The sequence below is a fragment of the Ranitomeya variabilis genome, chromosome 7 (genome assembly GCF_051348905.1).
Source record: "Ranitomeya variabilis isolate aRanVar5 chromosome 7, aRanVar5.hap1, whole genome shotgun sequence".
NCBI lineage: Eukaryota > Metazoa > Chordata > Amphibia > Anura > Dendrobatidae > Ranitomeya > Ranitomeya variabilis.
In genome coordinates, this window is record NC_135238.1 from 242917327 (window position 1) to 242942264 (window position 24938).

At 49.8% G+C, this 24938-nt stretch overlaps 1 protein-coding gene across 1 annotated transcript in view; it reads right to left on the reverse strand.

The window, feature by feature from the left end:
* LOC143784773 (protein mono-ADP-ribosyltransferase PARP14-like) overlaps positions 1 to 24498 on the reverse strand; it is a 93793-nt gene extending 69295 nt beyond the window's left edge. The window contains exons 1-6 of the mRNA XM_077273371.1: positions 24197 to 24498; positions 20676 to 20773; positions 20546 to 20573; positions 3858 to 4040; positions 2850 to 3086; positions 109 to 2360 (exon numbers count right to left, since the gene is read on the reverse strand). Coding sequence (XP_077129486.1) covers positions 109 to 2360; positions 2850 to 3086; positions 3858 to 4040; positions 20546 to 20573; positions 20676 to 20773; positions 24197 to 24386 — 2988 coding nt within the window. The 5' untranslated portion in view covers positions 24387 to 24498. The remainder of the gene's footprint in view (positions 1 to 108; positions 2361 to 2849; positions 3087 to 3857; positions 4041 to 20545; positions 20574 to 20675; positions 20774 to 24196) is intronic.
* Positions 24499 to 24938: the final 440 nt, after the last annotated feature.

Sequence of the window (24938 nt, forward strand, 5' to 3'; positions counted from 1 at the left end):
GCCACTTAAACTGCTATGGGGCTGAGGGATGTATGGGCCCCCTGCGGCACCAGGTCTCGGGGGGCCATCCCCCTAGAGCTATGCCCGTTTATAAGGCCAGGTACTTACTGTGGCGTCTTGTATTTTCTTTTGCACAAGCCTGATGATCAGCCCCTCAGGGGTCCACACTTCATCCACATCTCTGCTCGCTGTGACTTGTGGCTTTGCACTTTTTACTTGTCTGATGGGAGTCGGGGGTCCGCTTGTTGTTGAGGCCACAGTAAGCTTTTTCTCTCCAAATCTGGATTTTAGAAGCTCAGAAAATATGTTAGTAGTTTGGACGTTCATATCCACGAGGTGTATCCGCTGTAAACAGGTCGCGCTACCCTTCTCCACATAATCCATGATGGCATCCAGTATATTTCGAGCACACTCTTGTAAAGGGAACCCAAAAATTCCAGAGCTGACGGCCGGGATGGCTATGGAGCTGTGGCCGTTCTCTGAGGCCAGCTCTAAGCTAGTGGTAATTGCCCTGCGCAAAAGTCTCTCACATCTCACATGGGACTGGCGATCCCACCGGGGTCCAACTGTATGGATCACTTGTTTGCATGGCAGCTTTCCGGCATCGGTAATGACTGAATCCCCAGGGGCCAACTTTCCCTCGCTCTTGATGATAAGATTACAATCGTCTTGGAGTTTGGGTCCTGCTGCTTTAAGCAAGGCCTCGGCCAGACCTCCGCAGTGCTGCAGATCTTCATTAGCAGCATTAACGATGACATCGACGTTGTGCCGACACAGGTTGTCCTTGTACACTGCGATGGTCACCCCACTTTGTAGCTTCACCTCATATTGGCCTTCATCCAGTCTGTTATCTCCGCCCGTCTCTAAGCGAATCACACAGTGGAATTTGGTCTTTGCTGTAGTGGCGTGTACTTCCTCATGGCTCGCACAGAATTTTTTAGCCCCTGGTTTATTGATGCGGAGGGAGTCACAATATATTGTGGACAGAAGACTGCGGACTTGAGCGGCGGCATCCTCAGCCTGGACCCTCGGACCCAACAGGGACACACTGTTCTCATTCTTCACAACTTTCACCTTGGCTGTAATCTTCTGCCATGCCTGCGTCATCTCTTCTTCCATGAATTGCAACATGATTGTGGAGCGGATGGGAACCGTCACCTCCATCACCGTATGAGTGTCCACAAAGCCTTTTATCTGCTTGTAGCAGAGTTGTACATTGGTGGACATCCCTGCGAGCACCACATCGTTCTCCGCTCCAGAGGGGAACGCCTGGATCATGACTGTGCACATCTCAGAATTGAAGGACTCCTGAAGATGTGACTGAAGACTTCTCCACTCCGGACTTTCAAGGATTTTCTTGGCTGTAACTGGGATTCGCTGACAAATCAGTTCTCGGTTAATTTGCTCCTCTGCGTCCATCATGTCTTTTTTGGAGTGTCCAGTCAGTTGGATCGAGTTTTCTTCCATTTCAATGAGTGCATTTATTTTGTGACGTGCAAAGAGGAGACAAGAAACCTCATCGTTGTCTGCGAACATCAAGAACTGGTGGACGTACGGGTCCAGGTGGATGTATTTGGTTTTCAGCTGCTGTTTGGCGCTCATTATCTCACACTTGGCTTGGAGAACTTCTTCTCGCAGTCCAGTGAGCCTGAGGTTGTGTGTAGTTGGGTCATACTCCATCCCCAGCTCTGGGACATCGGCCAGTATCTTGCTCTCCAGACCACTGCTATGTATGATATGGTAGAGAGCTGCAGACAAGGGTTCTGTCATGGTTATCACTTTACTCCTTCTCTCCACCTTTCTGCTGGTTTCCTCCACCAGTTTCCGGAACGTCTGCTCGATCTTATTCACGTCCTTCATTGTGCCTGCCAGGAAGATCTTCTCGACTTCAGGGTTGTGTTTGATCAATACCCCATCATAGGCAGCAGTGGAGATCTGATCCTTGAGGTCCTCCCACGCCGATGGGTTCATTTTACAGTCTATGACTTTATATTTTGAGATGAAAAGTGAGAATTCGGTGGAGACCTCCTCAGTCCATGTGTGGACCACCTTCGCCATAGTCCTGGCAGACAGGTTCTTGGATATCTCTATGGTTACAATGGGGTTCAGGCAGTCAGGGCTCGGCCACTTCATCTTGCAGTATTTTTTGGCCATCTTGGCTTCTATGCTGACTTTGGTTTGCTCGTTACCGAGGATGAGCTCCAGTATATATGGGCTTATGCTGAACTCCTTAGGGGATGGTATGGTGACGTCAGGTTCACCTGCCCCATAGAGATGTAAACGTAAAGATGGGTAGTAGCGATACGCGCTGATGGCCGTCTTATTAAACACCAGCTGCTTCTTTATTATCATCTTCACAGCTGGAGATGAGAGCAAAAAACAAAATGGGCATCAGCACCATGACGTCACATGAGTCCATCTCCTCCTGGGGCGGACTGCGATCTATCATATGTATATGTATGGCTGCCCCATAGTCAACCATATACTTGTGTCTGCTGCTAGGAAATCAGGGTTATCAGCAATATGGCCGCCATTATGGCTCTGACATAGGCTGCCGCGCTGAGCACAGGACCCTCACTATTGTCTGTACATGCCCCTGCTTATTGTACAGCGCCACTGAATATGTTGGCGCCATAGATATATATATTCATTATTACTATATTTACTAGGTCCCTGCAGAATCCATAACTTTATCTCTCTATACTCCATTCTATAAGCCTCGGACATCCCATGTACAGCCGGTTCCACCACCAAAGTCTCCATATTGGGGAACACTTTACTGAGGAGTACTGGAGGTGGCCCGTCTCCCCTCGGCACCCCGTCTCACCCTGCGAGCACCACATTCATACCATCAGTATCACTGAACTTCAGCAGCGCGGCGCCCTCCTCCGGGAACATCTCCGTCTCCTGCACTTTTCCTCCTCCAAGTCTGGGGCTCTCAAAGAAGAATGAGAGGTCCTCCTTGGAGGTGTTGGGGGGCAGGTTCTCCACCCTGATAGTGGTGGTCTCCTCTAGAAGCTTTGCCTTTAGTTTCAGTTGTGTCACTCGGAGGTTTGTGGAGAAAATCTGCATGAAGTGGTGAATGTCTGCGAATAAAGAGCAGAACTATATAATGTCTGGAGACTAAAAGGAACAACCACAACCGTGGCTCGTCCTCCAGAGATGGAGCGGCCACCACTACAGGAAGAAGGCCAGAGGCGGAAGCCAACAGCTCCTGTCATGTGGTGGAGATGTTATATAAGGGGTGGATATGGCCTCTGTATACAGCTCACCTAGGACACAGGTGAGGGTGATATATGATGGGGATATCTGGGCGCTGTATATAAGAGGTGGATGTGACCTCTGTATACAGCTCACCTAGGTGACAGGTGAGGGTGATATATGATGGGGATATCTGTGCGCTGTATATAAGGGGTGGATATGACCTCTGTATACAGCTCACATGCCACAGGTGAGGGTGATATATGATGGGGATATCTGTGCCCTGTATATAAGGGGTGGATATGACCTCTGTATACAGCTCATATGTCACAGGTGAGGGTGATATATGATGGGGATATCTGTGCCCTGTATATAAGGGGTGGATGTGACCTCTGTATACAGCTCATATGTCACAGGTGAGGGTGATATATGATGGGGATATCTGTGCGCTGTATATAAGGGGTGGATATGACCTCTGTATACAGCTCATATGTCACAGGTGAGGGTGATATATGATGGGGATATCTGTGCCCTGTATATAAGGGGTGGATGTGACCTCTGTATACAGCTCACATGTCACAGGTGAGGGTGATATATGATGGGGATATCTGGGTGCTGTATATAAGGGGTGGGTGTGACCTCTGTATACAGCTCACCTTGGTCACAGGTGAACGTGATGGCGGCACTTTGGAGCTCAGGAATCCTCTCCACATGGAAGTCTTGGTCCTGGCTCCGGGCACTGAGGTTTTCCACCAGGAGGTTTAACATGTCAGACGTGCACGAGTCCTGGACATTCTGTATGAAGACCACGGAGGAGGAGACGTCCGGCGTCCGACCGTCTGCACCAGGACATGGGGACAAACCACAAGTGAGGAACACACAGACATCAGCGGCTCCGCTCAGCTCCACTAACGAGGAGGATCTGCAGACGCTTCTCAGGAGCCCGGATGGACGGAAGGGACCGACGCCGGGCGGGGAAGCGGGGAAGCGGGGAAGCGGGGGGTGCCGATTGTTATAAGGACTGTAATGGGGTCTTTTCTCTAATATATATATACAGTTAGGTCCATATATATTTCTAATTTTGGTTACAGACATTACCACAATGAATTTTAAACAAAACAATTCAGATGCAGTTGAAGTTCAGACTTTCAGCTTTCATTTGAGGGTATCCATATTAAAATTGGATGAAGGGTTTAGGAGTTTCAGCTCCTTAACATGTGCCACCCTGTTTTTAAAGGGACCAAAAGTAATTGGACAATTGACTCCAAGGCTATTTCATGGACAGGTGTGGGCAATCCCTTCAATATGTAATTCTCAATTAAGCAGATAAAAGGCCTGGACGTGATTTGAGGTGTGGTGCTGCATCTGGAAGGTTTTGCTGTGAAGTAAACATGCGGTAAAGGAGCTCTCCATGCAGGTGAAGCAAACCATCCTTAAGCTGCGAAAACAGAAAAAACCCATCCGAGAAATTGCTACAATATTAGGAGTGGCAAAATCTACAGTTTGGTAAATCCTGAGAAAGAAAGAACGCACTGGTGAACTCATCAATGCAAAAAGACCTGGGCGCCCAGGGAAGACAACAGTGGTGGATGATCGCAGAATAATCTCCATGGTGAAGAGAAACCCCTTCACAACAGCCAACCAAGTGACCAACACTCTCCAGGAGGTCGGCGGATCAATATCCAAATCTACCATAAAGAGAAGACTGCATGAAAGTAACTACAGAGGGTTCACTGCACGGTGCAGCCACTCATAAGTATCAAGAAGAAAAAGGCTAAAAACATCTAAAAAAGCCAGCACAGTTCTGGAAGAACATTCTTTGGACAAATGAAACCAAGATCAACCTCTACCAGAATGATGGAAAGAGAAAAGTATGGCGAAGGCGTGGTCCAGCTCATGATCCAAAGCATACCACCTCATCTGTAACCACGGCGGAGGCAGTGTGATGGCTTGGGCATGCATGGCTGCCAGTGGCACTGGGTCACTAGTGTTTATGGATGATGTGACACAGGAATGAATTCTGAGGTCTTCAGAGCCGCCATACTGTGTGCTCAGATCCAGCCAAATGCAGCCAAACTGATTGGTCGTCGTTTCATCCTACAGATAGACAATGACCCAAAACATGAAGCCAAAGCAACCCAGGAGTTTATTAAAGCAAAGAAGTGGAATATTCTTGAATGGCCAAGTCAGTCACCTGATCTCAACCCAACTGAGCAGCATTTCACTTGATAAAGACTAAACTTCAGACAGAAAGGCCACAAACAAACAGCAACTGAAAACCACCGCAGTGAAGGCCTGGCAGAGCATCAAAAAGGAGGAAACACAGCGTCTGGTGATGTCCATGAGTTCAAGACTTCAGGCAGTCATTGCCAACAAAGGGTTTTCAACCAAGTACTAGAAATGAACATTTTATTTACAATTATTGAATCTGTCCAATTACTTTTGGTCCCTTTAAAAACAGGGTGGCACATGTTAAGGAGCTGAAACTCTTAAACCCTTCATCCAATTTTAATGTGGATACCCTCAAATGAAAGCTGAAAGTCTGAACTTCAACTGCATCTGAATTGTTTTGTTTAAAATTCATTGTGCTAATGTCTATAACCAAAACTAGAAAAATGTTGTCTCTGTCCAAATATATATGGACCTAACTGTATATATACAGTACAGACCAAAAGTTTGGACACACCTTCTCATTTAAAGATTTTTCTGTATTTTCATGACTATGAACATTGTACATTCACACTGAAGGCATCAAAACTATGAATTATCACATGTGGAATTATATACTTAGCAAAAAAGTGTGAAACAACTGAAAATATGTCTTATATTCTAGGGTTACTGAAAACAAAGTGTTCTCCTGCGCCGGCTACAATGAATGAGCAATACGAGGTGAAGGTTACGTATCAGGGTACGTGTCCACCTTCAGGATGGCCGGCGGCATGGACGGAGCCGCAAACCCGCTCTGCCCTAAGCTCCGCCCCTTCTGTGATCATTGCACACATCCGTCATCATCGCACCCCACACATAGGGCCCTGTGCTTTACCTTGTGGCGGTGCAGCGTCGCCGCAAGGTACACGGACATGCTGCGATCTTAAAAGACGCGCCGCATGTCCGGAATCACAGGGCCGCCGGGTGCCTGTTACCACGCATAGTGGACACGGGATTTCATAAAATCCCCTCCACTGTGCGGTAACATCTGGACGCTGCGTGTCTGACGCTGCGGCTCTGCGCAGCGTTTCCTGCACGTGGACACATAGCCTTACAGTACATATGAACACGAGGACACTTCCTTATTTGATAGTGTTGGTGATAACGAGAAGAAATGTTGTGGATCCTTTTAGGCACCGGTAGAACCTTTAAAAAGAGCGATGTCAGCTCCTTCTAACACGTATGCTTGGAGAGAGTGAGATGATGAGGTTTATAATTTTACTCACGTGGATTGTAGATGGAGAAAAAAATGGAAATGTAAACTCTGAATTCCTGTAGATTCGCAATTATTATTGGTGTCGTGGTGAGCAGCGTCGGACTGGAGCACCTTGGGCCCACCAGAGAAAATCATTCTTGGGGTCCACTATGTAGCTACATAGAAATAGATACAAGCCCACCAATTGTGCGGTAAAAAGCACTAATATCAGGGCATAATATAAGGTAGTTCACGTCTTAATTATGTAGCAAGGGTTGGGGTAGCCCCCTCATAGAATATAATTTAGCCCCCTCATAAAATATAACGCAGTCCCCTCTCATAGAATATAATGCAGCACCCCACAAAATATAATGCAACCCCCTCAGGTATAAAGCAGTCCCAACCATAGAATATAATGTAGCACCCTCATAGGGTATAATGTAGCCCCCCTCATATACTATAACTAGATGGTGGCACGATTCTAACACATCAGGTATTCTAGAATATGTATGTATAAAGCAGCCACATAGTATATAGCAAATATTACGTGGCCTGTGCTTTATACTATGTGGCTGCTATATACATACATACATATTGTAGAATACCCAATGCGTTAATACAGGCCACGCAGTATATAACAGTGGCCACACAGTATATAACACAGCCACGCGGTATATAGCAGCCACGCAGTATATAACACAGGTCACGTAGTATATAACACAGCCCACGTAGTATATAACACAGCCCACGTACTATATAACACAGGCCACGTACTATATAACACAGCCCACGCAGTATATCACACAGCCCACGCAGTATATCACACAGCCCACAGAGTATATAACACAGCCCACGCAGTATATAGCAGCTACGCAGTATATAACACAGGTCACGTAGTGTATAACACAGGCCACACAGTATATAGCACAGGCCATGCAGTATATAGCACATGCCACGCAGTATATAGCACAGCCCACGCAGTATATAACACATCCCACGCAGTATATAGCAGCCACGCAGTATATAACACAGGCAACGTAGTATACAACACAGCCCACGCAGTATATAACACATCCCACGCAGTATATAGCAGCCACGCAGCATATAACACAGGCAACGTAGTATATAACACAGCCCACGCAGTATATAACACAGCCCATGCAGTATATAGCAGCCACGCAGTATATAACACAGGCAACGTAGTATATAACACAGCCCACGCAGTATATAACACAGCCCACGCAGTATATAGCAGCCGCACAGTATATAACACAGGCAACGTAGTATATAACACAGCCCAAGCAGTATGTAACACAGCCCACGGAGTATATAGCAGCCACGCAGTATATAACACAGGCAACGTAGTATATAACACAGCCCACGCAGTATATAACACAGCCCACGCAGTATATAACACAGCCCACGCAGTATATAGCAGCCACACAGTAAATAACACAGGGCACGCAGTATGTAACACAGGGCACGTAGTATATAACACAGCCCACGCAGTATATCACACAGCCCACGGAGTATATAACACAGCCCACGTAGTATATAGCAGTGTGGGCACCATATCCCTGTTAAAAAAAATAATTAAAATAACAAATAGTTATATACTTACCCGCCGGGATCCAGCGAAGCTGTGCCGAGAAGCGCGGCTGCCGCCATCTTCCGTTCCCAGGATGCATTACGAAATTACCCAGATGACTTAGCGGTCTCGCGAGACCGCTAAGTCTTCTGGGTAATTTCGCAACGCATCTCTGGGAACGGCAGATGGTGGCCGGCGTGAGCGCATTGTCTGACGACGGAAGGTGAGAATAGCAGGTTTTTTGGTTTTTCATAATTTTTAACATTACATCTGTTTACTCTTGAGGCTGCACAGGGAGCGTCAATAAAAAGTAAAAAGTCCCGCGGCAATGTCGCTGATTGGTCGCGCCGGCTGGGCACGACCAATCAGGGAAGCGGGATTTAAATCCCGCGTCAATGTCGCTAATTGGTCGCGCGGTGTATTGCGGTCTCGCGAGATGATGGCGTAGTGGTCTCGCAAGACCGCACGTCTGTTATGACCCCAATGGCGAGGGTCTCAGAGGAACGTGGAAGTCTGCAGAATACAAAAAATCCAGCTCATAGGGCAGTGGTAACTGGGTTGACCATATATCTACTCCTAACGCCAACACTAGAAGTAGCCGGGGATCATTCCTACGTTGATTCTAGATGACACGCGCCAGCCGGAGAATCTAGCTACCCCTAGTAGAGGAAAACAAAGACCTTTCTTGCCTCCAGAGAAGGGGACCCCAAAGCTGGATAGAAGCCCCCCACAAATAATGACGGTGAGGTAAGAGGAAATGACAAACACAGAAATGAACCAGGTTTAGCACAGAGAGGCCCGCTTACTGATAGCAGAATAAAGAAAGGTAACTTATATGGTCAACAAAAACCCTATCAAAATCCACACTGGAAATTCAAGAACCCCCGAACCGTCTAACGGTCCGGGGGGAGAACACCAGCTCCCTAGAGCTTCCAGCAAAGGTCAGGATATCGATTTGGAACAAGCTGGACAAAAATACAAAACCAAAACAAATAGCAAAAAGCAAAAGGCAGACTTAGCTGATATAACTGGAACCAGGATCAGTAGACAAGAGCACAGCAGACTAGCTCTGATAACTACGTTGCCAGGCATTGAACTGAAGGTCCAGGGAGCTTATATAGCAACACCCCTAACTAACGACCCAGGTGCGGATAAAAGGAATGACAGAAAAACCAGAGTCAAAAAAACTAGTAACCACTAGAGGGAGCAAAAAGCAAATTCACAACAGTACCCCCCCCTTAGTGAGGGGTCACCGAACCCTCACCACGACCACCAGGGCGATCAGGATGAGCGGCATGAAAGGCACGAACTAAATCGGCCGCATGAACATCAGAGGCGACCACCCAGGAATTATCCTCCTGACCATAGCCCTTCCACTTGACCAGGTACTGAAGCCTCCGCCTGGAGAGGCGAGAATCCAAGATCTTCTCCACCACGTACTCCAACTCGCCCTCAACCAACACCGGAGCAGGAGGCTCAGCAGAAGGAACTACAGGCACAATGTACCGCCGCAACAAGGACCTATGAAATACATTGTGAATAGCAAACGACACAGGAAGATCCAGACGAAAAGATACAGGATTAAGGATTTCCAATATCTTGTAAGGCCCAATAAAACGAGGTTTAAATTTGGGAGAGGAGACCTTCATAGGAACAAAGCGGGAAGAAAGCCATACCAAATCCCCAACGCGTAGTCGGGGACCCACACCGCGGCGGCGGTTGGCAAAGCGCTGAGCCTTCTCCTGTGACAACTTCAAGTTGTCCACCACATGATTCCAGATCTGCTGCAACCTATCCACCACAGAATCCACCCCAGGACAGTCAGAAGGCTCCACATGACCCGAAGAAAAGCGAGGATGGAAACCAGAGTTGCAGAAAAAAGGCGAAACCAAGGTGGCGGAACTAGCCCGATTATTAAGGGCAAACTCAGCCAACGGCAAGAATGTCACCCAATCGTCCTGATCAGCAGAGACAAAACACCTCAAATAAGCCTCCAAGGTCTGATTGGTTCGCTCTGTCTGACCATTAGTCTGAGGATGGAAAGCAGACGAAAACGACAAATCAATGCCCATCCTACTACAAAAGGATCGCCAGAACCTGGAAACGAACTGGGATCCTCTGTCTGACACAATATTCTCAGGGATGCCGTGCAAACGAACCACGTTCTGGAAAAACACAGGAACCAGATCGGAAGAGGAAGGCAGCTTAGGCAAAGGAACCAAATGGACCATCTTGGAGAAGCGATCACATATCACCCAGATAACGGACATGCCCTGAGATAGCGGAAGATCAGAAATGAAATCCATGGAGATATGTGTCCAAGGTCTCTTCGGGACAGGCAAGGGCAAGAGCAAACCGCTGGCACGAGAACAGCAAGGCTTAGCTCGAGCACAAGTCCCACAGGACTGCACAAATGACCGCACATCCCTTGACAAGGAAGGCCACCAAAAGGACCTGGCCACCAGATCTCTGGTGCCAAAAATTCCCGGGTGACCTGCCAACACCGAGGAATGAACCTCGGAAATGACTCTGCTGGTCCACTTATCCGGGACAAACAGTCTGTCAGGTGGACAAGACTCAGGCCTATCAGCCTGAAATCTCTGCAACACACGTCGCAGATCCGGAGAAATAGCTGACAAGATAACTCCATCTTTAAGAATACCAACAGGATCAGCGACTCCAGGAGCATCAGGCACAAAGCTCCTAGAAAGAGCATCGGCCTTCACATTCTTTGAACCTGGTAAATACGAGACAACAAAATCAAAGCGGGAGAAAAACAATGACCAGCGGGCCTGTCTCGGATTAAGGCGTTTAGCAGACTCGAGATACATCAGATTTTTGTGATCAGTCAAGACCACCACACGATGCTTAGCACCCTCGAGCCAATGACGCCACTCCTCAAATGCCCATTTCATGGCCAACAACTCCCGATTGCCCACATCATAATTTCGCTCGGCAGGCGAAAACTTCCTAGAGAAAAAGGCACAAGGTTTCATAACAGAGCAACCAGGGCCTCTCTGCGACAAAACGGCCCCTGCCCCAATCTCCGAAGCATCCACCTCAACCTGAAAGGGAAGTGAGACGTCAGGCTGGCACAAAACAGGCGCCGAAGTAAACCGGCGTTTCAACTCCTGGAAAGCCTCCACGGCAGCAGGAGCCCAGTTAGCTACATCAGAGCCCTTCTTGGTCATATCCGTCAAAGGTTTCACAATGCTAGAAAAATTAGCGATAAAACGACGGTAGAAGTTAGCGAAGCCCAAGAACTTCTGAAGACTCTTAACTGACGAGGGCTGAGTCCAATCAAGAATAGCTCGGACCTTGACTGGGTCCATCTCCACAGCAGAAGGGGAAAAAATGAACCCCAAAAAGGGAACCTTCTGTACACCAAAGAGACACTTTGAGCCCTTGACAAACAAAGAATTTTCACGCAAAATTTTAAAGACCAACCTGACCTGCTCCACATGCGAATCCCAATTATCAGAAAAAACCAAAATATCATCCAGATAAACAATCAAAAATTTATCCAGATACTTCCGGAAAATGTCATGCATAAAGGACTGAAAAACTGAAGGCGCATTGGAGAGCCCAAAAGGCATCACCAAGTACTCGAAATGACCTTCGGGCGTATTGAATGCGGTTTTCCATTCATCACCTTGCTTAATGCGCACAAGGTTGTACGCACCACGAAGGTCTATCTTGGTGAACCACTTGGCACCCTTAATCCGGGCAAACAAGTCAGACAACAGCGGTAAAGGATACTGAAATTTGACAGTGATCTTATTTAAAAGCCGATAATCAATACAAGGTCTCAAAGATCCGTCCTTTTTTGCCACAAAAAAGAATCCCGCACCAAGAGGGGAAGAAGACGGACGAATATGTCCTTTCTCCAGAGACTCCTTGATATATGAACGCATAGCGGTATGTTCAGGTACCGACAGATTAAACAGTCTTCCCTTAGGAAATTTACTGCCTGGGATCAAATCTATAGCACAGTCACAGTCCCTATGAGGAGGCAGTGCACTGGACTCAGACTCACTGAAGACATCCTGATAATCAGACAAATACTCCGGAACTTCCGAAGGCGTAGAAGAAGCAATAGACACAGGCAGGGAATCCTCATGAATACCACGACAGCCCCAACTTGAGACTGACATAGCCTTCCAGTCCAGGACTGGATTATGGGTCTGTAACCATGGCAGCCCTAAAACGACCAAATCATGCATTTTATGTAAAACCAGGAAACGTATCACCTCGCGGTGTTCAGGAGTCATGCACATGGTAACCTGTGTCCAATACTGCGGTTTATTTGCTGCCAATGGCGTAGCATCAATACCCCTAAGAGGAATAGGATTTACTAATGGTTCAAGAGTAAATCCACAGCGCTTAGCAAATGACAGATCCATAAGACTCAGGGCAGCACCTGAATCTACAAACGCCATGACAGGATAAGATGACAGTGAGCAAATCAAAGTTACAGACAGAATAAATTTAGGTTGCAAATTACCAACGGTGACAGGACTAACAACCTTAGCTATACGTTTAGAGCATGCTGAGATAACATGTGTAGAATCACCACAGTAGTAGCACAAGCCATTCCGGCGTCTATGAATTTTCCGCTCATTTCTAGTCAGGATTCTATCACATTGCATTAAATCAGGTGTCTGTTCAGACAACACCATGAGGGAATTTGCGGTTTTTCTATCACATTGCACCGAATTAGGTGTCTGTTCAGACAACACCATGAGGGAATTTGCGGTTTTGCGCTCCCGCAACCGCCGGTCAATTTGAATAGCCAGTGCCATAGTATCATTCAGACCTGTGGGAATGGGAAAACCCACCATAACATTCTTAATGGCTTCAGAAAGGCCATTTCTAAAATTAGCGGCCAGTGCACACTCGTTCCAATGTGTCAGCACGGACCATTTCCGAAATTTTTGGCAATACACTTCAGCCTCGTCCTGCCCCTGAGACATAGCCAGCAAGGCCTTTTCTGCCTGAATCTCAAGATTGGGTTCCTCATAAAGTAAACCGAGCGCCAGAAAAAACGCATTAATATCAGCCAATGCCGGATCTCCTGGCGCCAGCGAAAAAGCCCAATCCTGAGGGTCGCCCCGTAAGAACGAAATAACTATTTTTACTTGCTGAGCAGAATCTCCTGATGAACAGGGTCTCAGGGACAAAAACAATTTACAATTATTCACGAAATTCCTAAACTTAAACCTGTCTCCGGAAAACAGTTCAGGAATCGGTATTTTAGGTTCTGACCTAGGATTTCTGATAACATAGTCTTGTATGCCCTGCACACGAGTAGCCAGCTGGTCCACACTTGTAATCAAGGTCTGGACATTCATGTCTGCAGCAAGCATAGCCACTCTGAGGTAAAGGGGAAGGAGAAAAAAAAAAACTCAGAATCTTCTTTCTTATAATCCCTCTTCTGCAATGCATTAAACATTTAATACTGGCCTGGCAAACTGTTATGACCCCAATGGCGAGGGTCTCAGAGGAACGTGGAAGTCTGCAGAATACAAAAAATCCAGCTCATAGGGCAGTGGTAACTGGGTTGACCATATATCTACTCCTAACGCCAACACTAGAAGTAGCCGGGGATCATTCCTACGTTGATTCTAGATGACACGCGCCAGCCGGAGAATCTAGCTACCCCTAGTAGAGGAAAACAAAGACCTTTCTTGCCTCCAGAGAAGGGGACCCCAAAGCTGGATAGAAGCCCCCCACAAATAATGACGGTGAGGTAAGAGGAAATGACAAACACAGAAATGAACCAGGTTTAGCACAGAGAGGCCCGCTTACTGATAGCAGAATAAAGAAAGGTAACTTATATGGTCAACAAAAACCCTATCAAAATCCACACTGGAAATTCAAGAACCCCCGAACCGTCTAACGGTCCGGGGGGAGAACACCAGTCCCCTAGAGCTTTCAGCAAAGGTCAGGATATAGATTAGGAACAAGCTGGACAAAAATACAAAACCAAAACAAATAGCAAAAAGCAAAAGGCAGACTTAGCTGATATAACTGGAACCAGGATCAGTAGACAAGAGCACAGCAGACTAGCTCTGATAACTACGTTGCCAGGCATTGAACTGAAGGTCCAGGGAGCTTATATAGCAACACCCCTAACTAACGACCCAGGTGCGGATAAAAGGAATGACAGAAAAACCAGAGTCAAAAAAACTAGTAACCACTAGAGGGAGCAAAAAGCAAATTCACAACACACGTCATCATCTCGCGAGACCGCAATGCATGGATCGGTCACCGGAGCGTTGCGAGGAGCGGGAAAGGCCTGTTCTCGATGCGGGGGCCGACGGACGGTGAGTATATAACGATTTTTTATTATTTTTAACATTAGATCTTTTTACTATTGATGCTGCATAGGCAGCCTCAATAGTAAAAAGTTGGTCACACAGGGTTAATAGCAGCGTTAAGGGAGTGTGTTAGACCGCGGCATAACGCGGTCCGTTACCGCTGCCATTAACCCTGTGTGAGCGCTGACTGGAGGGGATTATGGAGCGGGCACTGACTGCGGGGAGGAAGGAGCGGCCATTTTTCCACCGGACTGTGCAAGTTGCTGATTGGTCGTGGCTGTTTTGCCTCGACCAATCAGTGACTTGGATTTCCATGACAGACAGAGGCCGTGACCAATGAATATCCGTGACAGACAGACAGACAGAAGGACAGACAGAAGGACAGACAGAAAGACGGAAGTGACCCTTAGACAATTATATAGTAGATGCAGCCACCACAGAATATAATGTAGTCAACTGAGAGAATGCAGCCCCACCACAGAATATAATGCAGCCCCCCATAGAGTATAATATAATGTAGTTCCCTGAAAATATTACAGTCCCCCCAAAGAATATAATGTAGCCCCCTCATAAGTATAATGCAGCCCCTCTCCACCTCCATCATTGTCCTCATCACCACCTCCATCTTTGCCTTCTCCCCCACCACCCCCATCACTGCCCATTCCACCACCTGCATCATTGCCTCCTCCCCCACCATCATTGTCCATTTCATCACCTCCATCATTGCCTCCCACTACCACCATTGCCCTTCACCTCCATCATTGCCTCCCCCCACCACCATCATTGCCATCATTGCCCATCACCTCCATCATTGTCTCCCCCACCATCATTGCCCATCACTTCCATCATTGTCTCCCCACCACCACCATCATTGCCCATCACCTCCATCAGTCTTCACCCCACCATAATTGCCCATCACCTCCATCATTGTCTCCCCCAACGACCATCACTGCCCATCACCTCCATCATTGTCTCCCCCCACCAATATCATTGTCCTTCACCACACACACACAGCTCACCGCAGCAGCAGCTCATCACACGCTCATCACACACACACACACACACACAGGCACACAGCACAGCTCACCTCCCAGCAGCAGCAGCTTATCCCAGCAGCCTCTTCCTTGCTGGATTCCTGGAAGTTTTCTGTCTGACAGCAGCATGCTGGATGATGACGTCATCCAGCTGGGCTGTCTCAGACAGGAAGCAGGACGCCGGGAGGTGAGCTGCTCTGTGAGTCTGTGTGCCTGCATGTGTGTGCGGTGCTGTGTGTGTGCCTGCGTGTGTGTGCGGTGCTGTGTGTGTGCCTGCGTGTGTGTGCGGTGCTGTGTGTGCCTGCGTGTGTGCGGTGCTGTGTGTGTGTGTGGGTGTGCGGTACTTTGTGAGTGTGTGTGTGTGTGTGTGGTGGGGCTTTACCTGCGGGCAGTGTTAGCTGCACCCTGCGGCTAACGCTGCCCGCTATTAAAGAGAAATGGTATTCATGCCTCTCCACCCCATAGGAGCGTGGGGAAGCGTGAATATTCATTTTGCTTTAGCAGCGGGGACAGGATCCTGTCTCCAGCTGCTGCTACTGGCACAGGGCGGGCCCCTTTGACTCAGGGGCCCTATAACCACTGGCAAGGGGCCCCTGGAGCAGTGGGAGCCCTAGGCAGCTGCTGGCCAGTATGCCAGCAGGTGTCAGTGCCTGGATTCTCCGGTGGGCCAGTCCAAGCCTGGTGGTGAGTGGGAATAGTTGTTCCCCTTGAGTTCCACGGTTCAGGGGAACAACTATTCAAGTGAGTAAAATTATAAACCTCATCATCTCACTCTCTCTCCAAATATAAGTGTTAGGAGGAGCAGACATCGCTCTTTTTAAAGGTTCTACCGGTACCTAAAAGGATCCACAACATTTTTTCTCGTTATCACCAACGGTATCAAATAAGTGTCCTCGTGTTCAGATGTACTGTAATACTTAAACTTCACCTCGTATTGCTCATTCATTGCAGACGGCGCAGGTGAACACTTTTTGTTTTCAGTAACCATAGAATATATTTAACAGGTCCACACAGAACCTGTAGTGATCACCAGCAGCACTCTACATTGAGCACCTGTTCCTCTATCAAGAACTACTTGGAGCGCCAGTGTTTTTTCTGTTTTAAGATGTCTTATATTCTAGGTTCTTCAAAGTAGCCACCTTTTGCTTTGATGACTGCTTTGCACACTCTTGGCATTCTCTTGATGAGCTTCAAGAGGTAGTCACCGGGAATGGTTTTCACTTCACAGGTGTGCCCTGTCAGGTTTAATAAGTGGGATTTCTTGCCTTATAAATGGGGTTGGGACCATCAGTTGTGTTGTGCAGAAGTCTGGTGGATACACAGCTGATAGTCCTACTGAATAGACTGTTAGAATTTGTGTTATGGCAAGAAAAAAGCAGGTAAGTAAAGAAAAACGAGTGGCCATCATTACTTTAAGAAATGAAGGTCAGTCAGTCCGAAAAATTGGGAAAACTTTGAAAGTGTCCCCAAGTGCAGTGGCAAAAACCATCAAGCGCTACAAAGAAACTGGCTCACATGAGGACCGCCCCAGGAAAGGAAGACCAAGAGTCACCTCTGCTTCTGAGGATAAGTTTATCCGAGTCACCAGCCTCAGAAATCGCAGGTTAACAGCAGCTCAGATTAGAGACCTGGTCAATGCCACACAGAGTTCTAGCAGCAGACACATCTCTACAACAACTGTTAAGAGGAGACTTTGTGCAGCAGGCCTTCATGGTAAAATAGCTGCTAGGAAACCACTGCTAAGGACAGGCAACAAGCAGAAGAGACTTGTTTGGGCTAAAGAACACAAGGAATGGACAATAGACCAGTGGAAATCTGTGTTTTGGTCTGATGAGTCCAAATTTGAGATCTTTGGTTCCAACCACCGTGTCTTTGTGCGATGCGGAAAAGGTGAACAGATGGACTCTACATGCCTGGTTCCCACCGTGAAGCATGGAGGAGGAGGTGTGGTGGTGTGGGGGGGCTTTGCTGGTGACACTGTTGGGGATTTATTCAAAATTGAAGGCATACTGAACCAGCATGGCTACCACAGCATCTTGCAGCAGCATGCTATTCCATGCGGTTTGCGTTTAGTTGGACCATCATTTATTTTTCAACAGGACAATGACCCCAAACACACCTCCAGGCTGTGTAAGGGCTATTTGACCAAGAAGGAGAGTGATGGGGGCTACTCCAGATGACCTGGCCTCCACAGTCACCAGACCTGAACCCAATCGAGATGGTTGGGGTGAGCTGGACCGACCGCAGAGTGAAGGCAAAAGGGCCAACAAGTGCTAAGCATCTCTGGGAACTCCTTCAAAATTGTTGGAAGACCATTCCCGGTGACTACCTCTAGAAGCTCAAGAGAATGCCAAGAGTGTGCAAAGCAGTCATCAAAGCAAAAGGTGGCTACTTTTACCAAATAACTAAAGCAATTGTTACCATCCACCTCTCGTGTCTCCCCTTTTCCTCATAGTTTGTAGCTTGCGAGCAGCAGGGCCCTCATTCCTCCTGGTATCTGTTTTGAACTGTGATTTCTGTTATGCTGTAATGTCTATTGTCTGTACAAGTCCCCTCTATAAGTTGTAAAGCGCTGTGGAATATGTTGGCGCTATATAAATAAAATTATTATTATTATTATTACTTTGAAGAACCTAGAATATAAGACACTAGATGGTGGCCCGATTCCTACGCATCGGGTATTCTAGAATATGTATGTATGTATGTCGCGCTGTGAGTGGGGGGTTAAATTCCGCGCCAATATTGCTGATTGGTCGTGCCCGGCTGACCGGACAGCGAAGCGTGGTTCAAATCTGGCGCCAATTCGCAGCCGTACTGCGCCTGTCGCTGATTGGTTGCGGCCGGCCGGGCACGACCAATGACCGAAGCTGTGTTTAAATACAGCGCTAATATCGCTGATTGGTTGGGAGCAACCAATCAGCGAAGCGTGGTTTAAATCCCACGTCAATTCGCGGCTGGACGGCATCTGTCGCTGTTTGGCGCTGGATGTCGGGGGTTCGGGGTGCAGGATATAGTACAGCCACGTAGTATATAACACAGCCACGTAGTATATAGCACAGCCACATAGTATGTAGTATATAGCACAGCCACGTAGTATATAGCAGCCACGTAGTATATAGCAGCCACGTAGTATATAGCAGCCACGTAGTATATAGCAGCCACGTAGTATATAGCACAGCCACGTAGTATATAGCACAACCACGTAGTATATAACACAGCCCACGTACTATATAACAGACAACCAAGTAGTATATAGCAGCCACGTAATATATATCACAGCCCATAGTATATAGCACAGCCACGTAGTATATAGAAGCCACATAGTATATAGCACAGCCACGTGGTATATAGCAGCCACGTAGTATATAGCAGCCACGTAGTATATAGCACAGCCACGTAGTATATAGCACAACCACGTAGTATATAGCACAACCACGTAGTATATAATACAGCCCACGTACTATATAATACAGACAGCCAAGTAGTATATAGCAGGCACGTAATATATCACAGCCTGTAGTATATAGCACAGCCACGTAGTATATAGAAGCCACATAGTATATAGCACAGCCACGTGGTATATAGCAGCCACGTAGTATATAGCAGCCACGTAGTATATAACACAGCCCACGCAGTAAATAACACAGCCCACGCAGTATATAGCAGTGTGGGCACCATATCTCTGTTAAAAACAAGAATTTATATAAAAAATTGTTATATACTCACCCTCTGGCGTCCACGATGCGCGCGAGCGGCGAGGCTGCCGCCAGCTTCCTTTCACAGTGATGCATTGCGAAATTACCCAGATGACTTAGCGGTCTCGAGAGACCGCTAAGTCATTTGGGTAATTTCGCAATGCATCTATGGGAACGGAAGCTGGCGGCAGCCTCGCCGCTCGCGCGCATCGTGGACGGCGAAAGGTGAGAATAGCACCATTTTTTATTTTATTATTTGTAACATTATATCTTTTTACTATTGATGCTGCATAGGCAGCATCAATAGCAATAAGTTCGTCACACAGTGTTAATAGCAGCGTTAACAGAGTGCGTTACACCACGTTATGCCGCGGTGTAATGCAGTTGGTTTAGTGGACTGCTAAAATGCTATGTGGGCGGCGGGCGCTGACTGGGAGGGGAGTATGACGGTGGTATGAAGGCGCTGACGGCAGGGGAGTAGGGAGCGGCTATTTCGCGGCTGGACTGTGTGGGATTTCTGTGACAGACAGACAGACAGACAGTCAAACAGACGGAAGTGTCCCTTAGACGATTATATATAGACATAATTTCAGTTGTTTCACACTTTTCTGTTAAGTATATAATTCCACATGTGATAATTCATAGTTTTGATGCCTTCAGTGTGAATGTACAATGTTCATAGTCATGAAAATACAGAACAATCTTTACATGAGAAGGTGTGTCCAAACTTTTGGTCTGTACTGTGTATATATATATTTTCATGTAGGACATTTAAGTTGCTAGACTTAGAACTATATTGAGCTGAAGTTCTGTGCAGACTCGACGTGTGCAGCTTTTAGCTGCTGCCCTTACGTAACGTGCACATGGAGGCGCCATCACTTGCTTTCTCTGGTAGCGTAGATAGCAGAATGCTTACGGTCAGCCTATGACCATCATATGTGCTGTTCTCACAACTCTGTACTTTACACGCCTCTCTCCTGCTATTTAAACACGAAGAATCTGTATTGGGGCAGACAGGTGATTGTGCTGACCTCTTGTCCATGGCGGCATGATCAATAAATAACAAATCATCTTACATATTCAGGTCTGGACGATTTCTAATTGGAAAAGACTAAACCTCCACTGACACCTATCAGCTGCCCACATGTCAGTTTTGTGTTCTGTATTTACAGCCAGGCATCTCTGCCGTACCCATGATGGTTCCCTTATTCTGATCTCTATGTCACGATTTTACATGATGTTGTTACTTTATATTACAATAATCTATTATTATGTTATCAATCAATAATTCCCATCTTCCTTACCTGTGTCCACACCAGGGTTTGGTGCTCCCTAAAAGGAAGACAAAAGAGGCTTTAAGTCCCTAAACAGGATAGCCAGTGATTGAGGAGTGGTGCTTGATGTTCATCAGTCAGGCTCTTACTGTGGACTTACGTCTGGTGATGATGTGGGGAGGGTCACCCTCAGATTTATCGTTTTCCCATCTGTAATTTTCAGCTTGTGGTTTTCTTTCCACAACACGTTGTCCCGGACTGTAGGGGGTAGAGGAGGGAGCATTATCATCCCAGACATGTCACTGGCAGGAGGTGACACTACGTGACCCACGACAACTCTGACAACAGCCTCCGACCCATGGACCCCGTCATTTTACATTGACATTTATAGGCAGTTTTGTGGGTGTTTCCCGATAAGAAATGGATGTGGCTTAAAGTATTGTGATCTGTGACCGGCGTCTCACGCACAGGCACAATAGAATAGACTGTGGATCTGGGCATCTCACCAAGCACTCAAGTCCACAGAGGCAATACCTGCTATATATGAGACCTGTCACACAGAGGTCCACCACAAGAGAGCGCTATTCAGGCAAGAAATCCCACATCGATGGAGTGTCTGGATGGTATGGTCTCATGGAGCAGCTCTACAGCTAGGAGACGTATCCTGGGGTGTCTCGGGGTACCACGGCTTCATACAGCAACTCTGACCTCCCTCCTCCCTGACCCTGGGTACATACCCTCCTCATCTCTGACCCCGGGCACTTACCCTCCTCCTCCGCCCTGACCCCAGGCACTTACCCTCTTCCTCCCTGACCCCAGGCACTTACCCTCCTCCTGACCCCGGGCACTTACCCTCCTCCTCCTCCCTGACCCCGGGCACTTACCCTCCTCATCTCTGACCCCGGGCACTTACCCTCCTCCTCCGCCCTGACCCCAGGCACTTACCATCCTCCTGAACCCGGGCACTTACCCTCCTCCTCCGCCCTGACCCCAGGTACTTACCCTCCTCCCTGACCCTGGGTACTTACCCTCCTCCTCCCTCCTCACCCCGGGCACTTACCCTCCTCCTGAACCCGGGCACGTACCCTCCTCCTCCGCCCTGACCCCAGGCACTTACCCTCCTCCCTGACCCTGGGCACTTACCCTCCTCCTCCTCCCTGACCACGGGCACTTACCCTCCTCCTCCTCCCTGACCCCACGCACTTACCCTCCTCCCTGACCCCAGGCACTTACCCTCCTCCCTGACCCCAGGCATTTACCCTTCTTCTCCTTCTCCCTGACCCCGGGCACTTACCCTCCTCCCTGACCACGGGCACTTACCCTCCTCCTCCTCCCTGACCCCAGGCACTTACCCTCCTCCTCCTCCCTGACCCCGGGCACTTACCCTCCTCCTCCTCCCTGACCCCAGGCACTTACCCTCCTCCTCCTCCCTGACCCCGGGCACTTACCCTCCTCCTCCTCCCTGACCCCAGGCACTTACCCTCCTCCTCCTTCACCCTGACCCCGGGCACTTACCCTCCTCCTCCTCCCTGACCCCGGGCACTTACCCTCCTCCTGAACCCGGGCACGTACCCTCCTCCTCCGCCCTGACCCCAGGCACTTACCCTCCTCCCTGACCCTGGGCACTTACCCTCCTCCTCCTCCCTGACCACGGGCACTTACCCTCCTCCTCCTCCCTGACCCCACGCACTTACCCTCCTCCCTGACCCCAGGCACTTACCCTCCTCCCTGACCCCAGGCATTTACCCTTCTTCTCCTTCTCCCTGACCCCGGGCACTTACCCTCCTCCCTGACCACGGGCACTTACCCTCCTCCTCCTCCCTGACCCCAGGCACTTACCCTCCTCCTCCTCCCTGACCCCGGGCACTTACCCTCCTCCTCCTCCCTGACCCCAGGCACTTACCCTCCTCCTCCTTCACCCTGACCCCGGGCACTTACCCTCCTCCTCCTCCCTGACCCCGGGCACTTACCCTCCTCCTCCCTCCTGACCCCGGGCACTTACCCTCCTCCTCCCTGACCCCAGGCACTTACCCTCCTCCTCCTCCCTGACCCCAGGCACTTACCCTTCTTCTCCTTCTCCCTGACCCCGGGCACTTACCCTCCTCCTCCCTGACCCCAGGCACTTACCCTCCTCCTCCCTCCTGACCCCGGGCACTTACCCTCCTCCCTGACCCCGGGCACTTACCCTCCTCCTCCCTCCTGACCCCGGGCACTTACACTCCTCCTCCCTCCTGACCCCGGGCACTTACCCTCCTCCTCCCTGACCCCAGGCACTTACCCTCCTGCTCCTCCCTGACCCCGGGCACTTACCCTCCTCCTCCTCCCTGACCCCACGCACTTACCCTCCTCCCTGACCCCAGGCACTTACCCTCCTCCCTGACCCCAGGCATTTACCCTTCTTCTCCTTCTCCCTGACCCCGGGCACTTACCCTCCTCCCTGACCACGGGCACTTACCCTCCTCCTCCTCCCTGACCCCAGGCACTTACCCTCCTCCTCCTCCCTGACCCCGGGCACTTACCCTCCTCCTCCTCCCTGACCCCAGGCACTTACCCTCCTCCTCCTCCTCCCTGACCCCGGGCACTTACCCTCCTCCTTCTCCCTGACCCCGGGCACTTACCCTCCTCCTCCCTCCTGACCCCGGGCACTTACCCTCCTCCTCCCTGACCCCAGGCACTTACCCTCCTCCTCCTCCCTGACCCCAGGCACTTACCCTTCTTCTCCTTCTCCCTGACCCCGGGCACTTACCCTCCTCCTCCCTGACCCCAGGCACTTACCCTCCTCCTCCCTCCTGACCCCGGGCACTTACCCTCCTCCCTGACCCCGGGCACTTACCCTCCTCCTCCCTCCTGACCCCGGGCACTTACCCTCCTCCTCCCTCCTGACCCCGGGCACTTACCCTCCTCCTCCCTGACCCCAGGCACTTACCCTCCTGTTCCTCCCTGACCCCAGGCACTTACCCTCCTCCTCCTCCCTGACCCCAGGCACTTACCCTTCTTCTCCTTCTCCCTGACCCCGGGCACTTACCCTCCTCCTCCCTGACCCCAGGCACTTACCCTCCTCCTCCCTCCTGACCCCGGGCACTTACCCTCCTCCCTGACCCCGGGCACTTACCCTCCTCCTCCCTCCTGACCCCGGGCACTTACCCTCCTCCTCCCTCCTGACCCCGGGCACTTACCCTCCTCCTCCCTCCTGACCCCGGGCACTTACCCTCCTCCTCCCTCCTGACCCCGGGCACTTACCCTCCTCCTCCCTCCTGACCCCGGGCACTTACCCTCCTCCTCCCTCCTGACACCGGGCACTTACCCTCCTCCTCCCTCCTGACCCCGGGCACTTACCCTCCTCCTCCCCCCTGACCACGGGCACTTACCCTCCTCCTCCTCCCTGACCCCACGCACTTACCCTCCTCCCTGACCCCAGGCATTTACCCTTCTTCTCCTTCTTCCTGACCCGGGCACTTACCCTCCTCCCTGACCACGGGCACTTACCCTCCTCCTCCTCCCTGACCCCAGGCACTTACCCTCCTCCTCCTCCCTGACCCCAGGCACTTACCCTTCTTCTCCTTCACCCTGACCCCGGGCACTTACCCTCCTCCTCCTCCCTGACCCCGGGCACTTACCCTCCTCCTCCCTCCTGACCCCGGGCACTTACCCTCCTCCTCCCTCCTGACCCCGGGCACTTACCCTCCTCCTCCCTGAAGTGTATCAGGATATACCCCCGGCTGCCGTCCTCCTCCCGGATCTCACATTCTCCTCCATTAGACTTCTTCTTGCTCTGGAAATGCAGCAGAAGTTTGTTCTTCAGCCCTTTCAGATTCTCGGGCCCCTCGTCCCACTGTACGGACAGGGGGAACTGGTAGGAGCGGTCCCCCATGGTGGTGGTGTCCACATAGGGCGTTGTTGGATGGTTCCCTGTGAGGCTGAGCTGTGTCGGGTGTGAGCGGTGTCGGGTGTGAGCGGTGTCGGGTGAGTAGTGGAGCCCGGGCCGTCAGTTTCGCTTTCATTTACTGCTCGCCTCCTGCAGTTCCTGGAGTTCCCCGTCCGCGTCAGCTGCTGAGTGTGCCGGTCACTGCAGCCAGAGGACACCGTGTGTGTGACGGTAGATAGGAGGCAGGGTGTGGCAATGTGAGTGGAACAACTGCTGGTGGACAATCCTATGCAGTGCCAGCACATGGTGCAGCTTTGTGTGCTGCCCTTCCCACGGCTGCCCCTTCCCACTGCTGCCCCTTCTCACAGCTGCCCATTCTCATAGCTGCCCCTTCCCACGGCTGCCCCTTCTCACTGCTGCCCCTTCTCACAGCTGCCCATTCTCATAGCTGCCCCTTCCCACGGCTGCCCCTTCTCACGGCTGCCCCTTCTCACAGCTGCCCCTTCCCTCTGCTGCCCCTTCTCACAGCTGCCCCTTCTCACAGCTGCCCCTTCCCAC